The 17799-nt window shown below is 42.5% G+C and overlaps 2 protein-coding genes across 2 annotated transcripts in view; one reads left to right on the top strand and one right to left on the bottom strand.

The window, feature by feature from the left end:
- The window catches only part of qrsl1 (glutaminyl-tRNA amidotransferase subunit QRSL1), a 28010-nt gene extending 15984 nt beyond the window's left edge, over positions 1-12026 (bottom strand). Inside the window, exons 1-4 of the mRNA XM_052025264.1 lie at positions 11928-12026; positions 7719-7878; positions 5200-5298; positions 564-660 (exon numbers count right to left, since the gene is read on the bottom strand). Of these exons, the coding sequence (XP_051881224.1) occupies positions 564-660; positions 5200-5298; positions 7719-7878; positions 11928-11990 (419 nt within the window). The 5' untranslated portion in view covers positions 11991-12026. The remainder of the gene's footprint in view (positions 1-563; positions 661-5199; positions 5299-7718; positions 7879-11927) is intronic.
- An 82-nt stretch (positions 12027-12108) lies between these two features.
- rtn4ip1 (reticulon 4 interacting protein 1) overlaps positions 12109-17799 on the top strand; it is a 36605-nt gene continuing 30914 nt past the window's right edge. Inside the window, exons 1-3 of the mRNA XM_052024769.1 lie at positions 12109-12713; positions 14709-14860; positions 17554-17622. Of these exons, the coding sequence (XP_051880729.1) occupies positions 12428-12713; positions 14709-14860; positions 17554-17622 (507 nt within the window). The 5' untranslated portion in view covers positions 12109-12427. The remainder of the gene's footprint in view (positions 12714-14708; positions 14861-17553; positions 17623-17799) is intronic.

Below are 17799 nucleotides of genomic sequence, written 5' to 3'. Positions count from 1 at the left end.
AAGAAAAGAATTTGAATTTCCCATCTGACTGCTAAAAGCTCTGCTGCTGTTTTAAGTCACTCGCATCAATCACCTCAGGGTTCCTCTGATCTTCTGATAAATTTATGCCATAAATTGGAAGGATCAATATGAAAATTCCAGGTGCACAGCTAATGTAAATACTAGTCAAGTACTGGTGCCATTGATATTTCACCACAACCCTTATCTGCCCATTTATGGCTCCTGTTCAAATACTTTCTGATGAAAGTAGTTAAAATAAACCCAGAGGACAACTGCAGATGAATTCCTGTTACTGAGATTGAATTTATAGATAGTTAGAAAATTCTATTCCAGAAAGGTCCTGCAAATTTCTGCCTGCAGGTTAATGTACAGACTCTTCTCATCATGGGAATTCATTTAAATCTAGCTTTTTTCCTGTTACTGGCTTTCTTTCTGTAAAGTTTGCTGGAGAATCCTACATACATCATTATAGATAAATACAGGCATGCAAGAAAAAGAAATTATGGGAAAAACATCCTGAAGGAAGTTTTCTGTCAGGTAACCAAAGTGTGAAATCTTCTTACCCCATAGCAAATTCATCAAGATTGGTCTTTCCCATCAAAACAGCACCTTGGTCCAGTAACCGCTGCACTACCGTGGCATTAAAAGGCGGAACATAACCTGGAAGCAACAACATAGCCTTATTATGAGGCTATGCATTATTTGTAGAATTAGAGTGAGTGGAAGCTGTGGAATCAAATCTATTGTCAGTATATAACTGTGTTTTAAGAATGATGCAAGTACATGAACTACTCTGATAATGTGACAATTGGTGAGCTAATCAAATCTGAATTCATTAGTCTAAAACCATAAAACAAAGGCTTAAAAGCTGCAGGAAATATTGCTACTTCAATTTGTGAGATTCGTTTATTAGTGTGACTGAAGTCAGATCAAGTCATCTTAGCACATCAACTGTAAAGCAAACAGAAAACACTGCTGTGTAATAAGATTAATTGGTGATTTAATAGTTAAGGGAACGTGGGAACAGTGATCATGACATGATAGGATTTTATATAGAAATGTTCAAGTTCTTTAGTTCTTGTTGAAGGCAGGGTCTCAAGAGCAGTCTATGAAGTGATGAGGTGTGAGCTGGCTATAGTACACTGGGAAATCTACCTTCATTCAAAGATATGACAGTAAACAGACACTAGCTACCATTTAAATAATTATTAGATAGTTAACCAGACATACAAATCCCTTTAAGGCACAAAAAAGAAATCAGGATAAGTGATCCAGCCATGGAAGTCAAGAGAAGTTAGAGAAAGTATTAGAGTAAAGGAAAAAGCTTATAATGTTGTTGCCAAAAAAAACAGCCTCGAAGATTGAGAAAATTTCAGAATTCAAGAGGACCAAAGCATTATTGAGTAAAAGGAAAGTAGAAATAAATAGTGATTTAGCGAGAAACACAAGAACATATCATAAGAGCTTCTATAGATAAGCAAAATGGAAAAAAAAACTAAAGTTAATATGGATCCCCAGGAGAAATTGTATTGAGGAATAAGGAGATGGCAGAGCAATTGAGCAAATATTTTGTGTTGATCTTCAAAGGAGATACAGAGAACATCCCGGTAGTAGAGGAGAAGTGCAAGTCTAGAGGGAATGAGGACATCAAAGAAACAGGCAGAAAAAAAGGGATTAGGAATAAATGGGTCATTTTTGGGTCTGGCAGCTGTAACTAGCAGTATGCTGCAGGATGGGTGCTGAGGCCCCAGCTTTTCACAATCAATGAGTTGGATGAAGGGATCAAGTGTAGTGCATCCAGGTTTACTGATGACGCAAAGCCAGATGGAAGTGTGGCATGTGAGGAGGATGAAGAGAGGTTTCAGGATGGACAGAAACAGACTATGTGAATGAATAAAGACACGACGGATGTAATACAATGTGGAAAAATGTGAGGCCATCCACTTTGGCAAAACAATATAGAAATACAGAGTTTTTTTAAAAAATGGATAGTTTTTGAAAGTTTCTTGGTGTTCAGAGAGATCGGAGTGTCATGACACAAATCACTGCAAGTTAACATGTATGTACAGCATGCAAACAAGTCAAATGGTATGTTGACCTTTACTGTAGAAGGTTTGAGTTCAAGAGTAGAGACATCATGCACCAGTTACATAAGGCCTTGATGGGACTGCATCTGAAATACCATACATGTCCAATCTCCCTACCCAAGGAAGGATATATTTACAATTGAGGGAGTGCAGAAAAAGTTCTTCAGATTGAATCCTGGAATATTGGTCATAGGGACAGATTAAGCAGACTGGCCCTGTACTTTCCTGAGTTTAGAAGAATGAGCTGGGGTTCGCACAGTGGATGAAGGGATATTGCTTCCCTTCACCAGAATGTCCAGAAACAGGGAGCACAGACTCAAAATGCAGGGTCAGGAATTCAAGACAGAGTTGAGAAGCAATTACTCACCATGGCAGTCATGAACCTTCAGAAATTCTCTAAGTATATTCAAGAAAAGGCGGATAGATTTTTTGATGTTAAGGAATCAAGTGGTAGTGAAGTGGCACTGTGAAAGATCAGCCACCATTTTACTGAAGGGCAGAGCAGGCACGAGGGGCAGGATGGCCACCTTCTTTTTTCTTACCTTCTTAAATCAGTTCCATTAGACAGATAAGCGTGAAAAGTATGTCTGAGGTTTATTACATGCTTTCAACTTTTCAGTCTATTCTACTATTAAACATGCTGCTTAATTTGGGGTTTCTTTATATTATCTTCAAATCTGAGGGTACGATTAATGGAAGCCTCATGCCTACCTTATAGATTTAATATTTGAAACCTAGTATCTCGAAGTCCACAAAAATATTTTATATTCTGAACTCCCAAGTGAAATGCCTTACAGAATGAATGAGATACTTACAGGATTTATTTATTGTAGTATGCTACACACATTTTATATTTTGAAAGGCTCTCAAGTCATTAGCTATGCATCAACTTAACTGGATCTGGTTCATTACAGAAAAGGTTAATAACGGCAGATAAAGAACTTCACTAAAGTTTGAAAAAAGTAATGGCTTCTTACCTGTGTCCGCAAGTACAAAAATTTGGGAATGTCTCCAATCTGATCATCAGATCTCAACTGAGCTCAATCTCAGCTGGGTGACAGTTGAGTCCTGCACTAACACTGTGTCTCAAGGTCAGTGGGAGGATAAAGTTACAAAGGTATGAATGATCACACTAACTAAAGGCAATAATATTCATTCAACCTTATTGATGATCAGTGGCTGGAGGTAAGAACAATACAAAACCCAACTATGACACATTTCTTTCCCCCATTTCTTCCTTGGCAGTCTGCAAATAATGACTTCCTCATGGCTGAATGGCAGCAGTTTATAGCACATCTGGAAGGCTGTGAATTTACATCTCAATATCTGAAGGACTAGGCGGCAGCAAGAAGAAAGCAAACACAGATTTCTTTTGGAAGGGCCTATTGCAACTATTTTTCAGAATATTTCCAACCTCCCTTCACAAATCTGTCTACCTCACATAGCAACTGTCACTGGGGAACCCTGGGCTTCTGGTGGTGCCATTCTTTAATTAGCCACCAGGAATTGCACGGAAGTTGACAGACCACATGTATTAACTCATGTCCCAGCACTTGACAGTACCATTCATTAAGTGCTCCAAGATGGTGCAGAGTCTGAAATAGCACTTGGAAAGAACTTTTAGAAAATAGATTTAAAAATTACACTTGCAATTTCACTGATAGTTACATGCCAAAAACTGAATTTTCAAAAGCTGCTTTAATCTTTGCACTTCACCAAAAAAGTAACAAGCAACAGTTCCTTTTAACAATACTTTATGGTAAAAATAGAGGGTTGAGTTTAAAACCCTGGCTCAATGCTTTCTCCTTACTAACTCTGGCTGTGTAAAGCAGCAAACTGTTTTGTGTGCACTTGCAGCAAGCCTGTGAACTGAACTGACTAACTTTGCACCCAAGAGCTCTCTCGGTTGACAGGATACTTTATACCTCTATGAATAGAATAGAGTTCACCAAATTGGGGGCTGTGAATATTTGTTGGGACGTTTGGATCAGGATAACAAACTGTTTAACATCTTGACCTTTTCCATCCCCTGACCCATTAACACCTTACACTCCCCTCACTGACTCCATAAAGCTGAGGTCACTGTGTTTCAAAAAACTTGCAGTTAAATATAACATTTCTGGATCAGTAGTCAAAAAATCCTAGAACATTACAGAGGGGATTCCAGAGATGAGGTGGTTGGCCTATGAGGAGAGGTTGAGTCGCCTGGGCCTATACTCGCTGGAATTCAGAAGAATGGGAGGGGATCTTATAGAAACATAAAATTATGAAAGGGATAGCTAAGGTTTAAAACCCTGGCTCAATGCTTTCTCCAATCTAACTCTGGCTGTGTAAAGCAGCAAACTGTTTTGCGTGCACTTGCAGCAAGCCTGTGAACTGAACTGACTAACTCTGCACCCAAGAGCTCTCTGGGTTGACAGGATACTTTATACCTCTATGAATAGAATAGAGTTCACCAAATTGGGGGCTGTGAATATTCGTTGGGACAGGAAGGTTGTTTCCACTGGTAGGTGAGACTAGAACTAGGGGACGTAGCCTCAAGATTCGGGGGAATAGATTTAGGATGGAGATAAGGAGAAACTGCTTTTCCCAGAGAGTAGTTAATCTGTAGAATTCTCTGCCTAGGGATGCAGCAGTGGCTACCTCATTAAATATATTTAGATAGATTTTTGCATAGTAGGGGAATTAAGGCTTATGGGGAAAAGGCAGGTAGGTAGATCTGAGTCCACGGCCAGATCAGCCATGATCTTATTGAATGGTGGAGCAGGCTTGACCAGGTGGCCTACTCCTGCTCCTATTTCTTATGTAGATAGGAACGATGGACTTTGTAGTGGTAAAAATGTAAGCTGCAGCATTCTGAATGAGAGGTAATTTCTGGAGAGAAAATACTACTGAGTAGAATATTTGATAAATCAAATGTAAAATTGCAAAGGCATGTAGTAATCCTCAAGGACAGACTTTGAACAGAATATTCACCTACACAGAATACTTAAGACATTGAAAACATTACATAAATATTAGAATTGATTAATTGATGCCATATTTTCCATCCACTATTTATTTCAATTGGTTTGCCTCGATTGAATCCAAACTGATTTTTAAAAATCTTTACCTTTTAACATATTTGATGCACATGTAGTCTCAATACCAGCAGTGCTGAAGTTATCTTTAACAGCAACTGGAACCCCATCTAATGGACCTAAAGGATTTCCTAAGTGCATATTAATAAATAATGTTAATACAATACAGATTACCTGGTAAAAAATTGTTATTTATCAAAATTATGAAACAAATGTAATATGATGCCTTAAGCACAGTCGCTGAGAGCAGTTTGCTCTTTCCCGATTGATTAGGACATGGAAACATAGAAAAATAGGAACTAAAGTAGATGATTCAGCCCTTCAAGGCTGTTCCACTATAAAATACAATAAAAATCCTCTGCCTCAGTGCCATATTCCCGGTCCCTCCCATATCCAAATCTATCTATCTCCTTTTTAAATTCAGAAACTTGGGCTCCACTGCCATCCGTGGTAAAGAATTTCATAGCTTCACCACTCTGAGTGAAAACTCTCTTCAGCTCAGTCCTAAATATCTTACCCTAAATCCTGAGAACGTCACCCCTGTCAGAGGAAACATCCTCCCTGCATTATGCCTGTCAGAAATTTGTACATTGTTCTCCTTACCCAAGAAAGGATATATTTACTACTGAGGGAGTTTAACAAAGGTTGACCAGGCTGATTCCTAGGATGGAGAACTACTGTACAAAGAGAGCTTCGGTTAACTCTGTGTTCATTAGCATTTAGAAGAATGAGATTTCACTGAAATCAAGTCAAGTTTACTACCATATGCACAAGCAAATTTTTCATTGTACTTCACTGACTTGATTATTCCTATTGAAGTGAGTAACTTCACACTTATCCACATTATACTGCATTTGCTACCTGCTCAACTTGTCCAAATTTCCTTGAAGCCTCTTGGCCTTCCCCTCATAACCCCAAACCAGTTTGGCATCATTGGAAAATTTAGAAAATATTACGTTTAGTTCCCTCATCCAAATTATTGATGTACATTGTTAATAGTTGGGGTCCCACACACTGATTCGTGCAGTACTCCACGACTCACTGCCTGTCATCCCAAAAAAGTTCCATTTATTCCTACTCCCAGATTTCTATCTGTCAACCAATTTTCAATCCATGCAAGCATTTGACCCCCATGTGCTTTCCTTTTGCACACTAACATCTCACATTAGAATTTATCAGATACCTTCTGAAAATTCATATACACTGCTTAAATTGTTTTCTTTTTATCTATTCTACCAATTACACCCACAAAAAAACACCAGTAGATTTGTCAGACATGATTCCCTCTTTCATAAATCCATTTTGAATCCATCTGATATTTTCTGTGTCCTGTTATAACAATATTTATAATAGATTGCAGCATTTTTCCCACTACTGGTTAGCCTAACATCAATCTGTATTTCACTGTTTTCTTTCTCCCTATTGTTTTAAAATAATGGGGTTACATTTCCACCCTCCAATCTGCTGAAATCATTTCATAATCTCGAGCATTTTGAAAGGTGACAGCCAATGCATCCATTATTTCTGTGGTTACCTCTTTAGGTATCCCAGGATGCAGATCGTCAGGCCATAATGATTTATCAGTTTACAGTGCAATTAATTTCTCTAGCACCATTTTTCTGACTGATACTAAATTCTGTGAATTCCTCTTCTATGTTCTCGTTTCCTTAGCATTTCTGGGAGGTTACTCCCATGAAGACAAAACTAAACTATTTATTTAATTGCTCTGCCATTTCTTCGTTCCCAATTATAAATTTTCCCATTTCTGATTGCAAGGGACCTACGTCCGCCTTCACAAACCTTTTTCTTTCTACACACTTTTAAAGAAGCTTTAAAGTTTGTTCTCTCGATCAATTGCTTGTTTTTTTTTGCTGGATTCAGCATGTGTGGGCATCAGAAAAGGTTAGTTTTAGGTGACATAGGAAATAATGATGCTTAAAATAGTTTGCTATAACTGTTCCCTAATTAATATTCATTTCCTAAAAATATGAATTAAATGAGTGTTAGCTTAGTCAGTGACACTAACTAATTTATAATTGGGAACAAAGAAGTGGCAGAGCAATTAAACAAATAGTTTAGTTTTGTCTTCATGGGACACAAGCAACCTCTCAGAAATGCTACGGAAACAGGGCTGCATTTGAAAACTAAATAATTGGAGTGATCTTTTGTCTTAAAAGTTGCAATACAAATGAACATTTTCTCTCCTAACATTTCTGTACTTCATTTGTACTTATTTTAAACACATGCAAAATTAGTATCAATAATTAAAATCTCAATTTCTACTAAATAAATTGATCTGAAAGAAGAGAGACAAATATCAAAGTATGTATGTTAGGTAAAACTAACAAACCTTTACAGTTACAAAAAGCAAAGGAAGAACCTAAAATTGCACCAGGTCAAATATGAATAAGGTTCATATTTATGTTTTGTTACAAAAACATAAGTTACAACATTTAGAAACAGTTAGAATAGAGTGGATATAAAATAAATATTCTTGCAATCAAGTTGCTTAAAAATTTTAGTAATAGATGGTAATAAAGTTGGAAGTCACCTCTTTGCAGTCTTTTCTCTGCATCTGCAGCCTGTTTCAGGGCTTGCTCCTCAGTGACAGTGATATAGGCATTCAAAATTTTTGTTTTCCTGATTAAAGACAGACATCTCTGGCATAGCTCAGTTGGACTAATTCGACCTTGCCTTAAAGCCAGGGAAACCTAAAATTTTAATAAGAATATATGTTAATAGGTTGCATAAACCTTACATAAAACATGGGCAGGATAAGAAAAGGCTATCCAAAACATTAATACTCTTCCATCCAATTAAGTTTTATGGCAGCCAATTCCCCACAGGCCTTTGTCCAAGTCCCCAGTATTCTGTGCAATCAATCATGCCTTAAATGTCTAGATTAAGTATACTGCACCTTCCTATGAGAAACATGTCAGCTCTCTTGTGACAGAACTGAACTAATTAGCAATGGGTTGAACACATGAAACAAGTAGTTGCTCCACAACGAAGTTTTTGATCAGTTCAACTTTTCTGATGTTTGGAGTCATGGCTTCAAGCTCCAAATTTTTAATTGATAGCAGTTTCTAACATTAACATTTAATTGTAAACATCAATATATTGTAATACATTAAATTAAAATCTTTAATTTGGAGGTGGACAGTTTCAAATTTAATTTTTTTAAAAAAGGAGGAAAAATGTTCTTCAGTTTAGATACATTTGTTTTGATTGAATAGTAAACATATCATATCAGCTTAACTCACAAGAAAGAAATAGGCCACAAGGCCTGTCATTTACAAAGAGCATAAAGTATCCAGTAGCTTGACTATTTTGTTGCATAATAATAATCTTGAGTGTAAACAATGATGATGCACTCACAGGTCTATGAAGGAGAAAATTCCAAAGATTTCCAGCCATCTGAGTAAAAAAAAATCTCCAGCTCTTGTCCTGAGATGAAGCCTTAAGAGTTCTAGATTCTCCCGGTAGAAGAACCTTTGAGCCGCAACCCTGTCAATCGCTTACAGATTCTTATATTTCAATGAAATTACAGATCTGTCTTGTAAATTTCTGGGAGAATGGGCCCCTCTCAATCTCTGAAAGGACAATCCCTCATCCCAGGAAACAAAATGGTGAATATTGGCTTTATCACCTTCCTTAGGCATAGAGACCATAAAATGCAGAGTTCTGAAAATGGGGACTCACTAAATCCCTGTACAATTCTGGCAAGATCTTCATCGCCAGATTCTGCTCTAACTCCATCTACAAGTTCACAGATGACACCACTGCAGAGGGCTGTATCTCAAATAACAACAAAGAGTACGGGAAAGAGATAGAGTCTAGTGGCATGGTGTCAAAAGAACAACTTCTCCCTCAATGTCGGCAAAACAAAACAGCTGGTCATTGACTTCAGGAAGTGGAGCGGAGCATATGATCCTGTCTACATCAACAGTGCAGAGGTCGAGAGTGTTGAGAGCTTCAAGTTCTTAGGTGAAAACATCACCAATAGCTTGTCCTGGTCCAGCCTCATAGACACTATAGCCAAGAAAGCACACCAGTGCCTCTACTTCCTAAGAAGGCCAAGGAAATTCAGCATGTCCCCGTTGACCCTCACCAATTTTTATAGTTGCACCATTGAAAGCATCCTATCTGGATGCATCACAGCTCGGCACGGCAACTGCTCTGCCCAAGGCCATAAGAAACTGCAGAGAGTTGTGGAGACAGCACAGTCCATTACAAGAATCAGCCTCTCCTCCATGGACTCGACCTACACTTCTTGCTGCCTCAGAAAAGCTGCCAACATAATCAAAGATCCCTCCCATCCCAGACATCCTCTCTTCTCCTCCTTCCATCAGGCAGAAGATACAAAAGTTTGAAAACACACCACCAGGCTCAAGGACAGCTTCTATCCTGTTGTTACAAGATTCTTGAACAGACTTCTTGTATATTAAAGATGAACTCTTGATCTCACAATCTACCTCGCTGTAGCCCTTGCACCTTATTTGTCTACCTGCAATGCACTTTCTCCGTAACTGTAACACTATATTCTGTTAGTTTTTCCCTTATATTACCTCAAGGTATTTATGTTTTGAAATGATGTGTATGTATGGCATGCAGAACCAAGTTTTTCACCATACCTTGGGACATGTGATCAGAATAAACCAATTCCAATTGCCCTTCTACTCTGACCCCTTTCCGCTTTCCTTTCCTCTTCCTCCCCCTCATGACCAACTTTGCAAGGGGTGGTGATTGGGAGGGAGGCAGCTGACTGAGTAAATATGTGGGAGGGGAATCTGAATCAGATTTATTATCATTGACATATATGATGTGAAATTTGTCAGCCCTTGGTCACGTCCACCGACCACCTCCCAGCTTCTTACACCATTCCCTCTCTCCCTCACCTGCCTATCACCCCCCTCTCATCTGGATCCACCTGTCACCTGCCAGCTCATGCCTCACTCCTTCCCACCACCTTTACATACTGGTTATCTCCTCTCTTTCTTTTCAGTTCTGATGAAGAATCTCGACCTGAAATGTCAACTGTCCATTTCCCTCCATGGATGCTGCCTGACCTGCTGTTCCTCCAGCAATATGTGTTATGCTCCAGATTTCCAGCATCTGCAATCTCTCGTCTCTCCATGATCTGAAATTTGTTGTTTTTCCCAATAAATATGATTCTCTTGCCATGCATTCACTCAGTCAGCCACCTCCCTCCCAATCCCTGCCCCGCTGCAATGTTGGTCACGACGGGCAGGGTGAGGGAGAGGGAGGGGAAGGGGAAAGAGGTCAGAGAAAAAGGACAATTGGAATTGGCTTTCTACTCTGCATCAATTTGAGGGGAGCGGGAGGAATGATCAAGGGGGAATAGGGGTCGGGGTGGAAGGGGGAGGTGGAGGAGGGATCGGGGGGTGAGGTGGAGGTGGAGGAGGAGGAGCGTACGGGGGGTTGAGTTGAAGGAGGGATGCGAGGGGGGGGTTAAAGTACAGGAGTGACCGAGGAGGAGGCGGGAGGAGGAGGGATCGGGGGGGGTGGAGGAGGAGGTGGGAGGAGGAGGGATCGGGGGGTGGAGGAGGAGGCAGGATCGGGGGGGTGGAGGAGGAGGCGGGAGGAGGAGGGATCGGGGGGGTGGAGGAGGAAGAGGAGGACGAGGGATCAGGGGTGGAGGAGGAGGCGGGAGGAGGAGGGATCGGGGGGTGGAGGAGGAGGCGGGAGGAGGGGGGATCGGGGGGTGGAGGAGGAGGCGGGAGGAGGGGGGATCGGGGGGTGGAGGAGGAGGAGGAGGGGGATCAGGGGTGGAGGTGGAGGAGGGATCAGGTGAGGGGGGCAGGCGGACGTGGAGGAGGGATCGGGGTGGAGGAGGAGGCGGGAGGAGGAGGGATCGGGGGTGGAGAAGGAGGCGGGAGGAGGAGGGATCGGGGGTGGAGGAGGTGGAGGGGGGTTCGGGGGTGGAGGCGGAGGCGGAGGAGGGATCAGGCGAGGGGGGCAGGCGGACGTGGAGGAGGGATCAGGGGAGTGGGCGGAGAAGGGAATCGGGGGGATGAGCGATCGGGGAGGAGAGGGAGGATGAGGTGGAGGTATCGGGGAGGAGGGATCGGGGTGGAGGAGGCGGGATCGGTGGGGAGGGGGCGGAGGCGGGATCGGGGGGAAGGAGGGAGCGGGGAGGAGGTGAAGGAGGAGGAGGAATCGGCGGGAGGAGGCGGCGGCGGAAAAGGGATCGGGGGGAGGAGGAGAAGGAGGAGGAGAAGGAGGAGGGATCGGGGGGGCGAGGCGGAGGAGGGATCGGGGGGGCGAGGCGGAGGAGGGAGGAGGGATCGGGGGGGCGAGGCGGAGGAGGGATCGGGGGGGCGAGGCGGAGGGGGGAGGAGGGATCGGGGGGGCGAGGCGGAGGGGGGAGGAGGGATCGGGGGGGCGAGGCGGAGGGGGGAGGAGGGATCGGGGGGGCGAGGCGGAGGGGGGAGGAGGGATCGGGGGGGCGAGGCGGAGGGGGGAGGAGGGATCGGGGGGGGCGAGGCGGAGGAGGGAGGAGGGATCGGGGGGGCGAGGCGGAGGGGGGAGGAGGGATCGGGGGGGCGAGGCGGAGGGGGGAGGAGGGATCGGGGGGGGCGAGGCGGAGGGGGGAGGGGAGTGATTTACGTTCGGGGTCAGTACGGGGCCGTTGCTGCCCCGCCAGCGGCTCCCCGCCCACCCCCCTCACCCCTCGGCCGGCCCCCGCGCTCCCCCCCGGGCCCGGCCCCCGCTCGCTCCCCCCGGCCCCCCCGCTCACCTCCCTCAGGCTCCGGGCCCTCATGGTTCCTCTCACGGCTCCGACCGCCTCTTCACCAACCATCCGGCATGGGCGCCGCCATGTAGGTTCGCGTCTGGAACCGGTCAACAACGAGCCTGCTGATTGGAAGGCGGCCCGTGGGAAGCGGCGTTGATTGGATGTCGGCTGGAGGTCACAGAGGTCGAGCAAGTGGGTGCGGGGCTGGGTACCTGAAGTGGGGAGACGGTGAGGGATGTGAACACTTCAGCGGTGGAGCTTGGCAACGGGTTGTGTTCGTGCAATGTCCTCAGAACTTGTCGGCTTCTGTAACATATATAAAGTTTGCTGAACAGGGTCACAGTTCTTGCATTGCACTTTCAACTTTTGGGCTTCTGTATCATATATAAAGTTTGCTCTAAAGTCTATTATTGGAGATTTCAGTTCAGACAGGGTCTTGTATTTGGTAGTTGTGTCAGTGATAAATGAAGGGTTTGTGATACCTGCAGTTTCACAGCTTGGTTATGTTTCTCACAATGTTGCATCCAGTGAGTAGAAAAGTTGGTAGTGAGTCTTTCTGCAAATCAATAAGAATTGGAGTAAATGTTTTTGTGCAGGACTTGTGTAGAAAGATTACCACCTCTTCATGCAAGCGGACAGTAATGCCAGCCTGGGTGATAGATAAATATGGAAATAACAGTATGCTGCGTTTGACAAAAAATTTTCTCTTTCCAATTATACACTATCCCAATGAAGTGATAATAAAAGTTCATGCTTGCAGCTTAAATCCTATTGACGTTTCCATGAGAAGTAAGTTCATGTTTTTCTGTGAAGTTAAAAATGTTCTCTTTCCTTTAAGTTGTTTATACTGCATATTTAATAAACCTGCACATTACTTGTAAATTTGGACATGGGGAAACCTTATGGAATATTTTGGTTGTGGGTCTGCTTTATATTTTTATCTGGTACTAATTTAATGTTTTGCCAATATATTTGTAAATGTTCAATGATTTTCATGAAGGTGATTTCTGTTCAGTTTTTTTTGTTTCTGGTCTCTTTCACCATACTCCATTCACAGCTCATCAGCTAAAGAACTAGGCAATCCAAAAAAGCATTAAAACAATGCTTGCAGCCCAACTTTCCTATCTCCATTTTCCTCATCTCTGCTTGCAACCAAACCAGTAAATTAACTGAACATCGATGAGAGTCTCGGCATGAAGATTTCCTATCTGTAATTCAGGGGTGATGTAATTACGGAGGCATGGAGAGAATGCTGGCCTCTGTGCTATTTGAAGGATTGGAGAGTGGTGAACTGTAACTGGGAGCACTTGGGTGATTTCATAAAATTGAGCTTGTTTCAATTTTTAACAATTCTGAGTGGTTGTGTTTTATAATTATGATAAACATTAAATTATGATAAAAGTTCCTTATTGTGAAGTAATTTTTGCTACATATTTCTTTTGTCATCTTCTCCCTAACTCCACACCATCTGATAGACTAGCAATAATATGATAATGATCATGATTCTGCTGCAGAGCTGTTTTATACTATAAATTGGCTAATATGAATCTGACCAAATACGGTTTACACCTAAGAGAATACGATACAATAGTTTATTGACTTTGAGTCAAATTGATTATTTTTCTCTGAAATTTCTGAAATTGTATTTATATTTTTCTGAATTTCAGAAGGTAAAGGAATCTCTCTGTGCTGCTGCAAAACGCGAGTGAAGTTGTTGTTACCTGGAGTTGGAAGATTAGTGTGTAACCAACTCCCAAGTGAGGTTGCAACTCTGCTCTGCTATTGCTATTAGAGTGCAGGTCCTGGAAACCATACTCTTCCCAGAATAGCTCGATTAAAGGAAGCGGGGTTCTACTTGTGCTTTCTAAGTTGAGAGCCAAATGGCCCTGTCAGCTGAGTGCTGGCCTTGGGATAGAAGGCCCATTTAGGGATCGTTCTACTCAGTGTTTCATCCTTCATCATAATGTTACAACGTGGAGGTAAAGAAGGAAACTTCCTACATCATTGTAGTATCTCAAGATTGTTTGTATTGGATTATACTGGATAGGTACATGCAGGGGCGGGGCTTAGAGGGATACGGGGCGAACACAGGAAATTGGGACTAGATGGATGGGCACTGTGGTCAGGATGAACTCGTTGGGCTGAAGGGCCTATATCCGTGCTGTATGACTGTACAGTGGTTAAATTATGAGGACTGACTGCACAGGCAGGAACGTAGGAAACTCTCTTCCACAATTAATAATTATAAATCTGTGGTTGATCTTTAGTTAACAAAAGCTATTTAGTAATTATGAGTAAAAAAGGCCAGGCATGATTTCATTGAAGGGGTTAAATGATCCATCGCTGTTCTTGTACTCAGTGGAAGCTGGGAAGAATTTCAATCCCTGTGCTCAAAAGAGAACAACTTTTGTAGTTATCACTACTTCTCTCCCCACCCATTCTTCCAATCCCTATGTCAGTTTTTGGGCTTGATGCTTGTTCCATTGTGCTACATCAGTAGTTTCATTGGACAGTCTCAATTCCAATCTATAAGATAAAAGGTAAAGTTATTTTTCAGAAAATCAATTTTGACATTTGAATCAAATTATGTCCTGCTAGTGTTGTACATTATGTTGTTCCAATGCTTTTCAATGTTAGGGTCTGATGGTAATTGATTGAAATTTTGTTTTACTTTTCCTCCAGTGAAACCTTAATTTGCATCGTAATTAATACAACTGATGCCTGGGAGTTTTGGTGTGCCTGTTTGCCAATACCAACAGTCTGCATGTTTGTTGTCTCTTAAAGATGGCTATGGTGCTGTTGCACTAAGAATGAAACGTGACCCGTTGCATTTAAAAGCCGCTGGGAGTGAATTTCCTTTGATTTTGGGCCGCGATGTGTCTGGTGTCATCATGGAAACTGGACTGGATGTATCTTATTTCAAACCTGGAGATGAGGTACTTGTTGGATTGTGTCTCTTGATGTACCTGAGAGAATCTTGTGTTTGAACACAATAAATGAGGGCTATTTGCTTTTCTCTTAACCTCCAGTTCCTACAGCTGTTACATTATAAAAGGGACATGGAGGAAAGAGAGAACTTGCATTTACCTAGTGCCTTTCATGACTTCTGGATGTGACAAAAGTCCTTTACAGTAAATGAAGTATTTTTGCAGCGCAAGTTACTATAAGTCAACAATGTGAAAATAACCATCTAATCTGCTTTAGTGATGTTGGTTTTAAATAAATATTGGCAGGACACTAATTAACTAATTAAGTAGTGCTGTGGGATCTTTCATGGATGCTTGACACAAGGCCTTGGTTTACTGCCTCATTCAAGATGGCACCTCAGACAGTTCAGCACTGCTTCAATCTCAGCAGTCAGATTTCAACACACAGTCTTCTGACTATATAACAAGTATGCATGGAAACTTGGAGACACGAGATTGCAGATGCTGGAATCTGGAGTGAAAAACAAGATGCTGGAGGACCCTTCATCTGGACTGAAAGATAGCGGGGAGATCAGCCAGTATAAAAGGGTGGAGCAAGAGCAGGCAAGCGATGGGTGTATCCAGGTGAGGAGGGGTGATAGGCAGATGGAGGAGGAGGGGAGAGTGGAAATAGGGACAGAAGTTGGGAGGTGATAGATGGAGGCAACAAAGGGCTGAAGATGATCTGCCTATCAGGCCTCCTCCATCGACCGTCCATTTCCCTCCACAGATGCTGCCTGACCCACTGAGTTCCTCCAGCGTCTTGTTTTTTTGTGCATGGAAGCTTGCCTAATGAAAACAGTAAGTTTTTGTATCCTAACTTAATGAGTGTCATTTCTGTTTTATTAAATGAATTTGGAGGAATTGTTAGTTTGTCTCCTAAAATGACCAGCTGCCGCTTTCTGATTGCCTTTATCCCCTTGACAAAACTGAACTTACAGGGTCAGCTTGACTGTCAGTATTCAATAATCACTGGTGTCCACATTAATAAGAACTCCTCTGCCTTGTCTTAGCAACTCTCAGTTGGAGTGTTATTCATGAGACCACCACAAGTGCTATGGAATCATTGGAATTAAAATAAAAATAAAACGTGTGGCTCATTAACGCATACTGTGGCTGTCTGCATTGAAACATACAAAATTCTTAGATGCAGGCAAGATGTTTCCTCTGGTTAAGAAATCTTGCACTATGGATCACAGTTTCAAAATAAGGGTAGGCCATTTAGGACTGAAATGTGAGAAAAGATTTTGTCACTCTTGGTGAATCTTAGGAATCCTGTATCCCAAAGGACTGTGGAACTCTGTTAATGGGGTCAAGGTCATGACTGGGGGTTGGGGAAGTTTATACCAATGGGTTATGCTTCTGGTGCTGAATCCATGCTGGGGTCAGTGCCGTTTGCTCTTGCTGCCCTTGGATACCGTATCCTAATAGCTGTACTTTATATGCGGACTTAGGGAATGAGCAATTGCTGTCTGTTCGCAGTAGGAAGCATTTTTACATGCGAGCTCCCCAGAGGGTTCATGGTGCAGTGCTGAGGAATGGTAAATCTTGGCAATGTTATTTTCTCCCCCTGCACTTCAGATTTCAGATGGTCCTCTGTGCCAGTTGTCATCAGAGAGGAAACTGCAGAACAGGAACAACTTGCATTCCTCCATTGCCCCTCAGCTGCTGGAAGGCATCCCAAAATGCTTCCCCTCTCAGTCGATGTGGAATAGGAGGGGTGCAAAGGGGAAAGTTTGAAGAGCACCACACCAAGGCAAAGTGGGAGAAGCACTTGAGCAATTCGCAGTGGGGCAAGAAGCTGGATGAAGATAGACTGACGGTGGAGCAGGGATCACGAGAAGCTCAGAGCAGGAGACCATAAGGATTTTGAAAACCTAAGATGAAAATTTTGAAGTCAGATCAATGGGTTGCAGGGATCATGCTGGAAATCTGAAATAAAGGTAGAAAGTGTTTGAAAGACTCGAGTGGGGCTGCACAAGTGGTGAGAGAAACAGTTAACATTTCTGGTCAAACACACACCGACGTGGATCGTGGGAATTAGGAGCCGGAGTAATCTGTCAAAACTGTTCTGATGAAGGGTCTTCAACCTGAACCATTAATTTTACTTTTCCTTGCACAGATGCTGTCTGACCTATTGAGTGTTTCCAGTATGTTCTGTTCTTATTTTCAGATTCCCAGCATTGGGTCATGGTGGAGTAGGCCAGGTGAGTAATTGCAAAACATTTTGTAGATGATGCGCACTGTACTGAGGATGGTATGTACTGAATCCTACTTTACAACTGTGACTCTACTTCAAAAGTACACAGTTGATTGTAAAAAGCTTTGGGATATCCTGATATCATGAAAGGCAGCATAGAAGTTTTGTTTTACCTTACAGATTACTGCAATAAAATATTCCCTCTCTCTTGCCTTTGGATGTGCTCAAGTTTATTGTCATAGGCACACATACCCAGGGTATAAATGCCATGAAAATTAGTTTTTTGCAGCAGCGGCACAGTACATCACAATTTCTGTGTCAATTAAAAGTGTCAATTCTGCCTCATTATGCTTGTTGGAGCTTCACTATATTAATGGAATTATGTTCATGCAAGTTGTCAGTGATAATTTTCGCAGAATCTCACAAACGCAATTTCAGTTAGTTTCTTTTGTTTCCTTTTCAGGTGTGGGCAGCAGTTCCACCGTGGAAACAGGGAACATTAGCAGAATTTGTGGTGGCAAGTGCGAATGAGGTAAGCTGAGAGAGCAGGTGATCGACCTGTAGTGTAGAATGGATGTATATTTGCTCATCATTTAATTGCTTTTAGTTTCCACCCAACAGTGTTGCAACCTTGATGGCTTCAAGACATACCTAAAGGCCCAGATCTTGCTGGCCCGGAGCTGTCACTCTGTGCCCTGGTCTGGATGCA

This window comes from Pristis pectinata, chromosome 10 (genome assembly GCF_009764475.1).
Source record: "Pristis pectinata isolate sPriPec2 chromosome 10, sPriPec2.1.pri, whole genome shotgun sequence".
Taxonomy (NCBI): Eukaryota; Metazoa; Chordata; class Chondrichthyes; order Rhinopristiformes; family Pristidae; genus Pristis; species Pristis pectinata.
This window is presented reverse-complemented; position numbering and strand designations above follow the sequence as displayed.